Below are 15,169 nucleotides of genomic sequence, written 5' to 3'. Positions count from 1 at the left end.
GAAACGTGTCAAGGGATCTCACAGGAGGACAATGTTAGTGTACTTCTCTTTTTATTAAATAAACTACTACTTTCACTAAGAGAAACTTTACAATCTTTCTACTGACTCTCATAAAGGATTGACGGTTGGAAACATATGATCGTCTCAAGTATAAGCATCAGACGAGAGAGATATGAAGTGTAGCGATGATAAAAGAATTCAATAGGTGAGAAAGAGTGAAAAAAAAAAACATTCCCAGAGGCTTCAACTCGATAGAGAAATTACTTGGACAAGCTGCCACCTTCCTGCAACAGTTTGAAAAGCCACACTCCATCACTGATCAACACACAGTGTTGGGGTAAACCAGAAAAGCAAAGTTTATCCAGACAGATAGATAGTCAACTGCCTGTGCAACAAGAAACATTGGCACACATTCAAATGGTACTCCATTATGAATCTCTTTGACTCCGGCACAAACAAAGCAAGGCCAGGTCCCTTCCACTTTGAAGCCACTCATTGTCTCACTGCATCCAAAACACATGAAAGACAGCAGAATTGAACGCGACTCTTTGAAGTCAGCACTTTGTGTTCCAGGATAAGCAGCCTCAGCACTGATCGGAGTCCTGAATATTCTGAGTGAGATAAAGAACAAGCACAGACGACGGCATCAACCCGCTCTTCCTCATCCTAAGGGGAAGAGCTGACGTCAACATGGACAGATGTGAGGCAGACAGAGATAACACGGAAACATCTTCTCTACCAGGCCCTGGAGCTGTAAAACAAGCTAATTAAAGAAGCCGAACAATAATCGTTAAGGCAAAGGTAGCTAATAGGACTAGCACGCGGGCTCGAGCCTTGGGTGCTGTCAGGACGATTAATGGCATTTTTAAATGACTTCCACAAAGACATCACAGCGGTGTTAAAGGTCAGATCAGGTCAACCGCGGTTTTGGTTGTTACTTACTGGCTGAATGTTCAACCGCCTGTGACCACAGAAAGGAGGAGGTGGGCTTGTAACCATGGTAACAAGCTAAGGCTAAGCATCCTCTGTAAATACTGGAGTACCAGGTTTTTTGAACTGAACTGGAGATGAACCTGTTTGACCCGAGGCTTCGTTTGGATTGGCTCAAATGAACCTGTCGACCAATGAGAATTTTGCCATAGGCGTAACATTCCATCAAGCATAACGTTCTGACCATTCAGACATACCAACAGAAAGGATGGGCTTTTTTTATATTGCATTGATCCTTTTTTTACATTCATATCTTTTTCCTTCGGTTTAATTAATGAAGACGTGGTTTGTCTAAATAAAAGAGATAAATTGGATATAGCTGGGTATCTGTCTCATGTGCTACAGTTTTGGTCACAATCTAATTACATTATTGATATATCATGATATATATATGTTGTGTTAAGAAGTAATTTTCAAAAGACAGGACAGGAAATTTGTGTCGCAGGATAGATTCACTTGAGCAACACCATTCTACACATATGGCACATTTATACTAACCACTAGGTTTTATTTATGACAGTAAGGACACTATATAGGGACCCTGTGAATCATTAACTCTTTCCCCACCATTGACATAATTTTCAATAATTTATGAGACAACGCTACCCTGCCATTTACGGAATTCTCTGGGTTCCTGAGTTTTCACTGTTATACAGTAGGGGGTGCTTTACTCAACTTCTGAAAGAGTAGAGAATCTCCGGATCAAAACTCAGGAAAAAAAGGAGCAGAAACAAGCAATAAAATCATTGCTTATGCATGTTGTAGCCTTTGGGGGAAAAAAATAATAATAAAATCCACTTTTTGTTCAAAATGTTGCTTTTTTTAATGAAACTTATCCACATTTAAGTGTTGATTAAAAAAATGCCTGAAGCTTGAATAAAACGTTTTGTTTTTGTTTAAAAAACAAACGCTAATTTCTTTCTTTTGTTCTTAAGCCTACAACAAAATATTCTGCACTGTAAAAAAAAGTCTGTAAAAATAGGGCATAATGTACTGTATAAATATGAAGGAATTTTGTATATTGGTTTTTAACAGGTGTTTTACCTGTATTTTGAATTACACATTGCACTAGTTTGTGCTTTAAGCGTTAACGGAAATTTCCGTAAAATTACTGGATAATGTCCTGGCAGAAAATTACCAGTACATTTTCCATTTTAATTTTTTTTACAGTGTGGGGCTATGAAAGTTTTGTGAAAATGATCAAAAATACTGACGATGGATGGCAACTTAAAAAACAAACAAACAAACAAACAAAAAGGAAAAGAGTAAGAGTTAAAGGGAAAGAGTTAAAGAGTTAAAGGAAATAAAAAATAATATAAAAATGTATAAAATAAGAATCAGATATAGTCTTATGTTAGACTAGACTCTATCTTCATCTTCCTCCTTTCCCTGCCATGCTCACTTTGTTCCTGCTGGACATTGTACTATTGATCTAAACCTCAGAGCGGGGAGGGGAGGAGATTTATTCTCCTATTAGAGGCTTTTGCAGTGTGATGGCTACAGATTAAAGGTCTGCTGCTGCCCAGAGCAACACCGCTACACCGACCTATTCATTAAACAACTGAATATTGAGTTAAGTCAGGGTTAGGCCAGCTCAGGCTGATACTTACTGAGAAACGGAGTGGAGAGGAGAGAAAAGGCATGGGCAAACACCACATCCTTTTACTTCTGATGTGGAAACCACTTTACACACTCATATACATGCACTCTATTTGAGCTCGAAAATCTATAGTCTGATGTATTACATGATCAGTGTGTCTGTCAAAGTCACCGTGAGCTCTGAGTCTGAAACACTGGGCTTTTTACCAGACCTAATGAAGCGACTCTGTAATTCAACGCGCTCCATGTCTCAACTCAGACCAGTCTCCACGGACAGGTAGGTGACTAGCTTGACAAGATTTAAAACCCATGTAATAAAAGTTGGGCCAGTTAGTCCATGTCTATTAAAAGTCTGAGTGCTTAAAATTAGCTTTAAAAATTAAAGTAAGTACCTAAAAAAAAATGTATTTTGGAAAAACGGGCCAATGATATTCACAACTCATCCTGCACTACACAAACTATTGTCCAATAAAGTGTTCAATGTAATGACAAGTCGTTCAATATGTCCGTCAACTTTTGATTTCAATAGGAAATATGTCAAAACCAGGAAGCAATCTTCCGGTCTCTCTCTTGAATCCAACACGGAAATGAATTAAACTGCAATTCATCGACTGGCCGCTAGAGACAGGCTCCAAAAGGGAGTCAATCCCATAGACCCCCCATGAAAACAATATGTTTACAACCTGGTACAAAAAGTGGTTTTGGTCTATATAGGTCATTTTGCCCTTCATGACAACTCTGAGGGAGGTGAATTTTTTTATAACCCATCCGTTTAAATTATATTAAGCCTTAAAGTTCTGCATAACTAAGGGCGTGGCCACTTGAGTGACAGATAGATTGCCACTATGGTCGAGCTCGGCGGGCGTGGTTTTAGCAACAAGGCACCTCAGCTCCACCCACGTCACGCCTCTTTGCCCATTTTCGGTTATCCGGGAGTGACGTGCTGCCAAGATGGCGACGGCCGGCTCTGCCCACTTTTGGCTTTAAAAATGCTCTTCAGGAACCTACGACATCACGGACACTACATCCATTGTTTTATACAGTCTATGGAGTCATTAGCCCTATTCGGACGGTAATTGTTTCTCGTGGGGTCATAAGGTATTTTCATAATTGACAGGGTAGGGTCGGTGATTTTATTGCCGTCCGAATCCAAAATGTCAGTGTTTTTCTCCCACCACCCGCGTAAAAAATCCCCGGAGGAATTACCTACTGTTTTTTGACAAACACCAAGGTTGTGTGGTCATTTAATTGCCGTCCGAATCACCATCTCTGAGTTTTCAAGAATATATCACTTCAAAATTCACTGTTTATATCCTTTTAAATCCAAGCATTTACAAGAGCAATATATTTCATCACCGCCGTTATTACGGCAGCAATTATATATGTTAAAATAACCTAGCAGCATTATGTTCACCTCATGTAAATGAGAGGCTGTATTAACTTATTTCTGCTAATTTCCATGTGGAATAAAATCACATCCTTTATTTTGAGATAAAATACAAGACAGAAAACCATTTTAACTATAATGTGCATCTATATATCTTCCTATTTTTAAACAGATTTAAATAATTCAATAATAATTACAATATTATCTTCCTATTATTCATTTAAATATGCATTTATTCCTATTATACCAAGCATATGACATTTTATTTACAGCATACAATCATGTTATTGACCACGTGAGCAGCGCGTTTCCCAGGTGCGCAGGATCACAAAACTCGCTCCTCCACCGTGAATAAATCACCATCCGAATGCACAAGTTTTATCACTGAGGTGGCATGCAAATGTATTTTTACGGACTTCCACATGAGAAACAATTACCGTCAGAATAGGGCTGTTGAGGGGAAATTCATTTCTGATGGGGCCAAAACTGAAAGAAAGAATACAAAGGTCTCAATTTCTCAGAGAACCATACTGTTAAGTACCCAAGTTCATTACCAATCGCATTTCACTTGTAGCACCAAGCCTGAGATTGGCCTTTCAGTGTCTCTTTCGGTCCTTTTTTCCAGTTTCTCTCATTTATCTTGCTTGGCTGCAGTGGAAGTCTACCACTTGGCGTCTACATTCTGTCCCTTTCTCCAAACTGGCTCATTGGCTCTTGTTTTAAAGTTCTCCTTTACAGTGACGCCCTCTCCATCACTTCTGCCACGGCAGAATCTCATGACTCTGTATGTCGCCCATTAAAAAAAAAATCATCCTTTTGATGATGACTGAGATTCCACTAGGAGCTAAACAATCATTTAGTGTGAATCTAAAAAGACAGACACTCCACTGAGATTTTACCTTCAGCCAAAAGACTTCTTTAAATTAACAAGCACATACAGTGCATGCGACCAGAACTACCCTCACTGCACGTTGAAAGATAATGAGATGAAGACTGAAGTCTGATAGAAGACAGATTAAAGGAACCAGGCAAATAAAAAGTATGATGGGATTGGTGGGAGGGCATGATGGGACGTTGCCTTAAGCCCAGTTCACACTGACAGTGACTGCAACAAAGAGACCAGAAGTCAAAGTAAGGGAAAGTTAGGAAGTTCTGAAAGTCCAGTGGCTCGACAAAGTTGAGCAAAGTTTAACTTATTGAAAATGAGAAGCAATGTGATTTGGTGAATTACCAATTCATGAAGTTAATTTTACTGTGAACGACTTTACGGTTCTTTTCAACACAACAATTGATATAATAAGGGCTTGAAGTTGAAGTTTTTTGGCTTATGAATATGTTAGCCTCACTGTTATCTATAAGCTAGTGTGCTCCAAAACAATGACAAAATTTGCATTTAGAAGATATAAGCATTCAAAACTCACATTTCTCATGTCCGCCAATATGGATCAATCATTTTTATGACATCACTCTTCAGTTTCTCATCAGATTTTCTGTCCAATCAAATGCTCTCTAGAATCTGAAGCGTCCCACCCGCTACATTATAAATAGACACTGAAGCCGTGGCTAAAATCGGTCACTTGTTCACACATTTACTATTTTATACATGGTGAATGGCACAGTGCACTATATAGGGGATAGGGAACAATTCAGACTGTAAATAACTGACCCTGGACCACAAAACCAGTCACAAGGGTTAAATTGAGATTTGTACATCATCTGAAAGCTGAATCTGAATAAATAAGCTTTTCATTGATATATGGTTTGTTAGGATAGGCCAATATTTTAGCCGAGATACAGCTATTTGAAAATCTGGAATCTGAGGGTGCAAAAACAATCTAAATATTGAGAAAATCTCCTTTAAAGTTGTGCAAATGAAGTCTTTAGCAACGCATATTACTAATAACACATTTTTGATATACTGTATTTACAGTTGAACATTTTTCTAAATATCTCCATGGAACATGATCTTTACCTCTTTATCTTTATCTCTATCTTTTATCCTAATGATTTTTGGCATAAAAGAAAAATCTATAATTTTGACTAATGTATTCTGCCCTACAAAGGCTAAGTGCAGTAACTACGCAAACACTGAAACTGAGAAAAATGGCTGTAAAGTTTTTACACCAGCCAGTCAAACATGTTGTGGGTAGATTAGTGGTAATGCATTCATGTATTACCCTCTTAGGAAGAATTTTTTTATAGATAAAAACCATGACCACCGATGTGATCTTTGACCCCCAAAATGCAGATACTGCACTCTGCCTTTGGATGACCTTAAACAACTAAAACACTATTGCAAAGGCAAAGTGCAGTATCTACAAACTAAATGTGTTCATCCAACTTTTTTTCATGCTTCTTAATACATGTTTATAGTAATAATAAACTTTATATAATACAGAATTTTCATTTTCGGTTGAACTATCCCTTTAATATGGCCATACATAATTTCCTAGAATTAGAGGTTAGAGAGTAAGTTAACTTACGTATTTCTTCTCCCTTTAGCCTAACTTCTAAGCTATTCTCAAACATGTAGCTACATTTCCTGTTTATGCTATCTACACCCTTAAAGCTATAATTAATAATTAAAATATAATTATTATGTATTCTTAGCTAGCCTATCTGTGAAATCCCAAAAACTGATTGGCACTTTTTTTTGTATATTAAGTAGCCTACGAAATTAGTGCGTGAAAATGGAGTACTTTCAGTACATTATGCAAGTGTACTTTTTCACCTAGTGTGCTTGCTGTCGGCCCAGCTGCGCTGCGCTCGTCCGGTTGTCCGGTTGTCACCTGCTGACTGGCACCGCTAACTTTTAGAGTAACTTTGTCTAACAAGATAACTTTACCAGACCCAGCTAACTTTTGAAGGAGTAACCCCTGTCAATACAATTGGATTAGCTGCCTGAAACGGAGAGATGTCCGAATCAACAAACACCAACGTGATTAAATCGGATTATCTTTACGTTGTCAGAGGATATTGCCTTTAATAGAGCAGCACAGGTTAGTCAAAATTTGCTAGCGGCTGGCTAGTCAATGTTAACTGAATATAAAGCTGTCAGTTGCCTTACTATGAGTTATTATTTTGCTATCTTCCTTACCAGTCTTTGAATATTTGCGTTTTAACGCGAGATCAAACATCATATGGCTGCGGGATTGTTTCTGTGTGTTACGATCGGGGCAAACCGCATAAGTTACAATCCCCATTGTGACAAGGCTGAAACCGCAGCATCTGCTGTGTCAAGAACGGGGAAACAAAGCTAGAACGCAGTAACATCACTTACTGCGGTTTGCCTTGGTATTGGCTTGGATTTTGTAGTTACTGCAATTTTGACACGCTCGTTTCTCTAAAACTGGACAAAATTGAACCAGCAAACTTTGTCACAAGACAGAACAGATGTCACAAAGCCCATTTCAAGTCTTAACTCAATTTTGACCAAATGTGTAGTTACTGCGCTTTGCCTTTGGACGGCAGTATTGTTGGCTATTGCCACAAATATACCCGTGCGACTTATGACTGGTTTTGTGGTCCAGGGTCACACATGCTTTCCATTGAGGCAAATTAAGTTGGGTTTCACTTTAGTGTCACGCGAACCGCCGCAACGCACACAGTCTGCTCCTGTCCAGAGACACGATACCACAGAGCGGATCTTATGCGCGAGTCAGCGCATACCAGAAAATGTATTGGGCCAATTTGAATTCTGCCCAAAATGCTATATTTTAAAACGATATAGAGGAAATTAGGAGGAGAAACGGTTGGTAGAAGGAAACTGCGGCTTTACCAACTCAATGGCTCTGGCCGAGCTGTGATATAAATGAAATGCTATACGGGCTATTAAAAAAAAAAGAGGAGGAGCTGTTCGATATATCTCACCCTGTCTTCCTGTTTCAGAGGAAATTACATCATCATATTGAATAATGCTGGACGTTTCAAGGCACTTCAGTGGGCCTTTAAAAATAAAGATTCTTTATTGGCATCTATGGTTCCATGAAGAACCTTTATCATCCACATAACCTTTCCATAGCACAAAAGGTTTTCTATCATGGAAAAGGGTTCTTTAGATTACAGAGTGCTGCATGGATGACATATTTTTGTAGGCCAAAACTCGGAAACAATTTAGCATTTTTGCAAAGTCAATGTTTTTTTTGGTTAAATGCCTGAAAAAAAGGCCTGTGGTTAACACAAGCTTAAGTTATTTTCATATTTTATTCATAACATAAAATACCCACTTGTGATTTTTTTATTTTTTATCTTTATCTTGAAAAAGGATGTTGCTAACAGAGGTTAAACGTCATCAGCCAAACAAGTAAACTCATCTACTCTCTAGTTGCGTTCACAGCCTTGCTGTGTTCATAATAACACTCTGGCTAACTATTCTAACTCAAACTGTTTTTAAATAAAGACTGAAAATATTGTCAAAAGCTTGTGGTGATTTTCAAGTCATGCATTTGTGTTGTAGTTTTTATTTAACTTTTTACATCTAGCCATTGTATTTAAAGGGATAGTTCACCCAAAAAAGAAAATGATGTCATAATTTACTCATTCTCAAGTTGTTCCAAACCTGTATGAGTTTCTTTGTTCTGCTGAACACAAAAGATGATATTTTGAAGAATGTTTGTAACCAAGCAGATAGAGCAACCATTGACTACCATAGTAGGGAAAAAATACTATGGTAGGTAGTCAATGGTTGCTCAATCTGCTTTGTTACAAACATTCTTCAAAATATCATCTTTTGTGTTCAGCAGAACAAAGAAACTCATACAGGTTTGGAACAACTTGAGGGTAAATAAATGATGACAGATTTTTCATTTTTGGGTGAACTATCCCTTTAAGCTTCAAGATTATCATGATGAACAAAACAAAACGTAAGAATCATAAACTTTTGTTGGTCACACAGCTTATTTTCTGCATTAATCCAAAAGCATACATGATCAAATCCAACTGTTTTTTTTGTTTTTTGTTTTTTTGTCTTGGGAAACAGGGTAATACTACCTTCCGGGATGGCCTTGTTTAGAAACGTTTCTGAAAGGTTCTTTGGGAAACCCAAAATGGTCCTTCTATGGCATCACTCTGAAAACACACTTTAAAGGGGTCATATAATGGTACATGCACTTTTACAAGTTGATTGAACGGAAATGTGTGTTGACAGTGCCTGTACGCAACCATCCTATTATGATAAAAATCCATCCACTGTTTTTTTTTAAATCTCCTTATTTGTTTTCCCCTGTCTGAAATCGAGCCGTCTGACCGTGTGACGTTACACGGTGTACGCCCCTCCCTCGATTGTAGATTGACAGCAGCGTTTCAACACAGACCCGCCCTGAGCGAGCTGTCATCAGTCCGCCATTGTTGATACGCTGGAGCAGAATGGCGTCCAAGCGATTGTGGTGTTCTGTTCTTGGGTGTAATAACGAACACAGCAGTCATTTTAATGTTGAGCAAAGCTCATTATCATTTAAAGTCACATGCACTGAAATGGCTTGCTGAAAACAGAGCTGTTTTTGACCAGGTAAAATTAGTGTTTTCTTACAATACTAATGAGAATTTTTAATTAAAGTATATTACAAACTTTTCATTTAGACACTAAAGAATCATATTAACTTGTACAAAAATGGCATTATATGACCCCTTTAAGAGCTTTTATTTTTTTAAATGTATATCTATAACATCTGTGTGATAATGTTTATAAGCTATGGCCAGTTATGTGGCCTACCAATAGAATTAGGGCATCCTATGGCACGAAAGCCTACCATCAACAACCAATACAAAAGTGATTTCCAGCTATTAAAATCACGTAAATGTGAACGCGGTTTTACAGCTCATGGTGTTTGAGCCATTATGATGCATCCACATAAAACAGGGAGTGAAATCTGTAACGTCTCGCAGGATTCAGATCAGAGGAGTAGTGGGCGGCTGACGTGGACGATCACAGTGAAAAATATAAAAGAACAGAGAATGCCATTGTTTCAAAGCCAAACTGGGTTGCCTGAGGACAGCATGGGCCAGACTACTGTTGTCGAGGTAACAGTGGGCACTGGGCGTGGGAATGGTGATGCCCTCCAAAATGAACATATTGTGAAAAAATAAATCACATTTTTCTAGTCTGCATAAAATAATGACTAAGACCAAGCAAAATCCTCTGCCAACTGTCTATATCATTCATGAGCCAGGGTTTATAAAGCATCCCACCAAGTTTCAGATTTCCAACTAAAATCCTGATCCCAAAACCCATCTATACTCATTCTATACTGTTCCCTTTTTCTTCTTTTAAAATGATCACAGTCTGTCATACTCTAACTCTGTCTGCTTTTTATCCCTGCCCATCTTTGATTTATCTGTCAAGTCCATTTTCAGAATTGCTATTATCTGCTCCATAAATCACTGAAAGTCACTGTATAGGAAGCTTAAAACCTAAACTGTGGACTGAAATGGACCACAATATAAAGAGCAGGTGTTGGGAATGGTATACAGACAGCTGGAGATAAACAATGCAATTACTCTACAGTTACAGATCAGTCAGCAAACCCTGGTCCCTCTTAAAGGGATAGTTCACCCAAAACCCAAAGGACTTGTGACTTGCGTGACTAAGGCTGATTTACATTACATGGTTCAAGTGACCCAATTCCAATTTTTTTCCTCCCATGTGGCACAGATCGGATATGACCCACAAACGTGTAAGCAGGAAAAAAGCACATGGATTCCGATATTCTCAGGTTTCAGGCTTCAAATGTGGAAATGAACCTGAAATGAATCGGATACGTGCATTTGCATCTGCCACGCAAGCAGACAGATTGGATATTCCCCTGTCAACGAGAGTCGTACGTCATTGAATAAGCGGCGGTGGCGAATTACGTCAATTCAGGAGGACACCAACCGCGACAACATGACTCTTTTAAACTGCGCAGTGGAGGACGAAAGCTCAACCCACTGGAGTCAAGCTGAAATTTTGTCATTTGAGACTTTGGGGGCGAAGAGGAAAGCAAAAGCTTGTTTTATCATTTTGTCTGCGTCCATTGCAAATCGTGCCATTTTTTATTCCTTTTCGGCCTAAGATTTTCCGGGTCAGTGCACCTACCTAGGGTTGCGTTGGCAAGTGTATAGTGTAAATGCAGAATATTGGATATGTGTCACTTTTAAAAGATGTAAGCTGGTTGTCGAAAAACCCCCGGATATAGTCAACAAACCGGAATTGGCCATTAAAATCCGCTGACTTTATGATCCAAAACTCAAGACTCGACTTGAACTGCATGACAACGCAACACGTAGATAGCAGCCGTGCATCAGTGATCCAGACAGCAGGAGAGAGATTGCAGCTCAGCAGTGTGCTGGCTCATATAGCACAGTTTTGCAAATGTACGAAAGTTAAGAACCTCCCTCTGGCTTCCTAAAGTGCCCACATATACTGAGCCATGAATATTTATACCACTTAAACTGATTAAGCAAGTCAAGTCACCTGTATTTATATAGCGCTTTTTACAATGTAGAATTTGATTCAATTTTGATTCAACTAGGCAAGGCAAAAGCCAAAGGCAAAAGAGGTGACGGCCTCTTTTGCAAGCAAGACAGATTTTGACAACTTTTTCTTGCTGTATTTCAGTGCAAAAAAAAACTGCATTTTATTCACTAACCACAATCGAGTTTATGCAGACATTAAATGCGCTGAAATAGCAAAAATATGGCATGTAATTTAGGCTCATTATAGCTTGCACCTTTTCCACAAACTGCAGCACTATGCGCCTGGATAAAATACCAAAATTAAAATAAAATTACCAACAACAGAAATCCCCCAAACCTGCCAGCATTACATTCTATATCATGACATGACCAGTGGTAAAAATGTGAGACATTCACAGAAAAATATCCACATTTAAAACTTTATTAGGGCTGTAATCTCCCAGTCGATTATTTCTGATTGGTCGATTTTTTGCCGCGTTCATTCATCAGTTTTGCCGCGCCGCTTTCATTTCATCTGGTGGAGAGCACTAATTTCTAATGGGGCTGTTTTCACAGGTAACAGTCTGTCTTCAGAACACCCCCCTTGTTTTCACTTCTTTTGGATTAGCCCAACCCACTGGAGAAGAGAGACAGATTGAGGAAGGCTAGTTTGCTGTATTTATTTAATTATGAGAGCGTTTTTTTCTGCTCTTGATCTGGCTTGTTTAATAAATATTCTTTTTTTTATTAAAGTGGACGTGCCTTTTGTGTTTAAGAGTAAAAGCTTTAAGTTAATAGTCTATTCGTGTCTCAGCCGCGGATGTTTTACATATGACAAAAACAATTGTCTAAATTATGCTGCATATTCCTCAAAAGTTCTTGTGATGATATCACTTATTGACAACATAGTACTTACTTTATTTTCGGAAATCATAGGCTATGATATTGCGCAGGTGCACGTGATGCAACACTGTCAGAGCCGACAGACTTGTGTGTCAGACTCATTTCAGTGCAAAATAATCAGGTCATAAACTATTTAATATACTGCAAATAGCCTACTAGTTTTTTTCATAATTCATTTAGGCAGACAACAAGGCTACCAAGTACTGTGCACAGTGTGCAGCTAATTATAATTTTTCTAAATTCCTAACATCATGTTTAGTCGATTTTTAGTCAAAAATTTCAGGACTTCAGTAGACCAAGATTTTCTTTGGTTGATTACAGCCCTAAACTTTATAAAGTAAAATATGTAGCTTCTGCCAGACCGCCTTCCGTATTCAACTTACAAAGAAAGTGTAATGCCTCTCGCAGTTCAAAACTCCTAGTGATGCGTCACGCCAGTTACGCTTTTTTCGTAAGTTGAATACGGAAGGCGGTCTGGCGGAAGCTAAATATTTTACTTTATAAAGTTTTAAATATGGATATTTTCCTTACAAAACCCCATCGATTTGCTTCAGAAGGAAGGGGTTTTATTAACCCCCCGGAGCCGTGTGGGAGTACTTTTATGATGAATGGATGCAGCTTCAAACTCAATGGAAACTGTCACTACCATTATAAAGCTAGGAAGCATCAGGATATAGTTATTAATATAACTCTGTGTTCATCAGAAAGAAGAAAGTCATATACACCTAGGATGGCTTGAGGGTGAGTATATCATGGGATAATTTTCCTTTTAAAGTGAACTAATCCCTAATATTTTTGTGGAAACCGTAATATCGTCCAAACAAATAGGAATAGAACTGTTTTTCTTACTGACCACAAACTTGTTAATGGTGCTATATTACAATCAAGGGTAATATATTTTTCTTTCTAAATGTTTTAACAATGATTTTAGACATGTAGATAATGGCCTATATCAAATAAATTTCTCTTTTTCAAAAGCAGGTAATCATTGCTAGTCTGCAAAACTGCCTGATTCAATTCTGTGATTCTGTAATTATAGTAAATGTCAGACTTTACTTAACAGCAAAAGCCCAGCTAAATTTGAGTTTTACAGAACAACTTCATTGTAAACCTGTCACACAACCTCGGTAAAAATTACAAACCAAATTACCAGTTTCAACTCAGAAATCCAATCCTGTCTGGGTATGAATGTCTGTGATTGCAGCATATTTTTCACAACATCTCCCCTCATTTATTTTGACCTTTGTCAAATACCGTAACTAAAGTCAAATTCTCTTGTTGTGCTTCCTGGTGCACCTTCATTATGGATTTAGACCTTTTTACTAACACTCTAGATCAAATAACAGTTCAATTACTGCTGGCATCTATCTGATGTCAAATGAATGAATTCCTTCGCTTAATTATATCACATATATAATTTACATAAATTGTTTACTTTAATGATATTCAGGGTGACCTTCAATAACACCCAATTCCAGACAGACACTCCTATTCCAACATAAAACCAACAGTCATCGCAATCAACATATGAAATCACAGATGTCCTCTGACAATAATCGTGACTCAAACGTCATTTGGAAAAGGTATGCAGTCTAAATAGTCCAATATATATGAAAACTCCCAACTTTCTTAGGAGTACAGGATCGGCCAGAGGGCAATGTTTACATAAACACAGAAGAGGACCAGACTAGAACACTTTGTAACAGGCACTTTCGCAAAGAAATAAAGCTATCCCTTACTTTCCTGAAGACATAGAACACACACACATCCATTTGAAACTGTTTCTGCCTCCCCAGCTGAGGGTCGTGGACTCACCCTGTCAGAACGACCACAAAGTCCATTACGTTCCAGCCGTTGCGTAGGTAAGAGTCTTTGTGAAACACAAAGCCCAGGGCGATGATCTTAATGCCGGCCTCGAAACAGAATATTCCGATAAAGTAGGGCTCTGTGTCGTCCTGCAGGAAGAGAGAGCAAAAAGAAGGACAACTTGTTTTTTGTGTGTCTGAAAGAAGAGAGCGTCTATTGATGCATGGATAAAAGCAGAATGGAGAATATATGTTGAAGCTTTTCACTTTTTTGCATGACACACAGGGTCAAGATGCATGGATTTGCACGGTGATGGGGAAGGTGAAGAAGTGACATGGGCATTACAGGGTTATAAATATTAGTAATTGGTAACTAAACAAACATTAGAAAATTTGAAATAAACTGAAATAAGTTTAAGTTAAACTGGAAATAAATTAATTCAAACTAAAAAATTAAACGACAAAAGCACAAAACAAAATTACTAAAATATAAGACTAAAATGAACATGAACACTAAAATATAAAATAAAAGCTAATTCTATATATTAATTTAACAATAATAAAACTAAAATAATACTGCTGTAATAAATAAAAATACAAAAATTTGAAATGTTAGAACATTTGAAATAAACTGAAATAAGTTTAACTGGAAATAAATAATACAAAAAAATGACAAAAGCACACAACAAAATTACTAAATATTAAACTAAAATTAACATGAAAACTAAAAATATAAAATAAAAGCTAATTCTAAATATTAATTAAACAATATTAAAACTAAAATAATACTGATGCATTTAAACACACTAAAGAAGTCGAAAATGTTAATATATATATATATATATATATATATATATATATATATATATATATATATATATATATATATATATATATATATATATATATATATATATATATATATATATATATATATATATATATATATATATATATATATATATATATATATATATATATATATATATATATATACATACTTTTTTTTTTATAATAATACAATAATACATTTAATAAAAAAATTTAATGTGCT

General features: G+C 37.1%; 1 protein-coding gene across 1 annotated transcript in view; it reads right to left on the bottom strand.

The window, feature by feature from the left end:
• Positions 1–15,169, bottom strand: part of cacna1bb (calcium channel, voltage-dependent, N type, alpha 1B subunit, b) — a gene marked incomplete at its 3' end in the record, with an annotated part of 202,456 nt that overhangs the window by 173,239 nt on the left and 14,048 nt on the right. The window contains exon 5 of the mRNA XM_079835329.1: positions 14,126–14,265. Within this exon, the coding sequence (XP_079691455.1) occupies positions 14,126–14,265 (140 nt within the window). The remainder of the gene's footprint in view (positions 1–14,125; positions 14,266–15,169) is intronic.

This window comes from Gobio gobio (genome assembly GCF_949357685.1).
Source record: "Gobio gobio genome assembly, chromosome: 14".
In the NCBI taxonomy this organism is placed as follows: domain Eukaryota; kingdom Metazoa; phylum Chordata; class Actinopteri; order Cypriniformes; family Gobionidae; genus Gobio; species Gobio gobio.
Note: the sequence above shows the minus strand (reverse complement) of the source record. Positions and strands in the feature narration are given on the sequence as shown.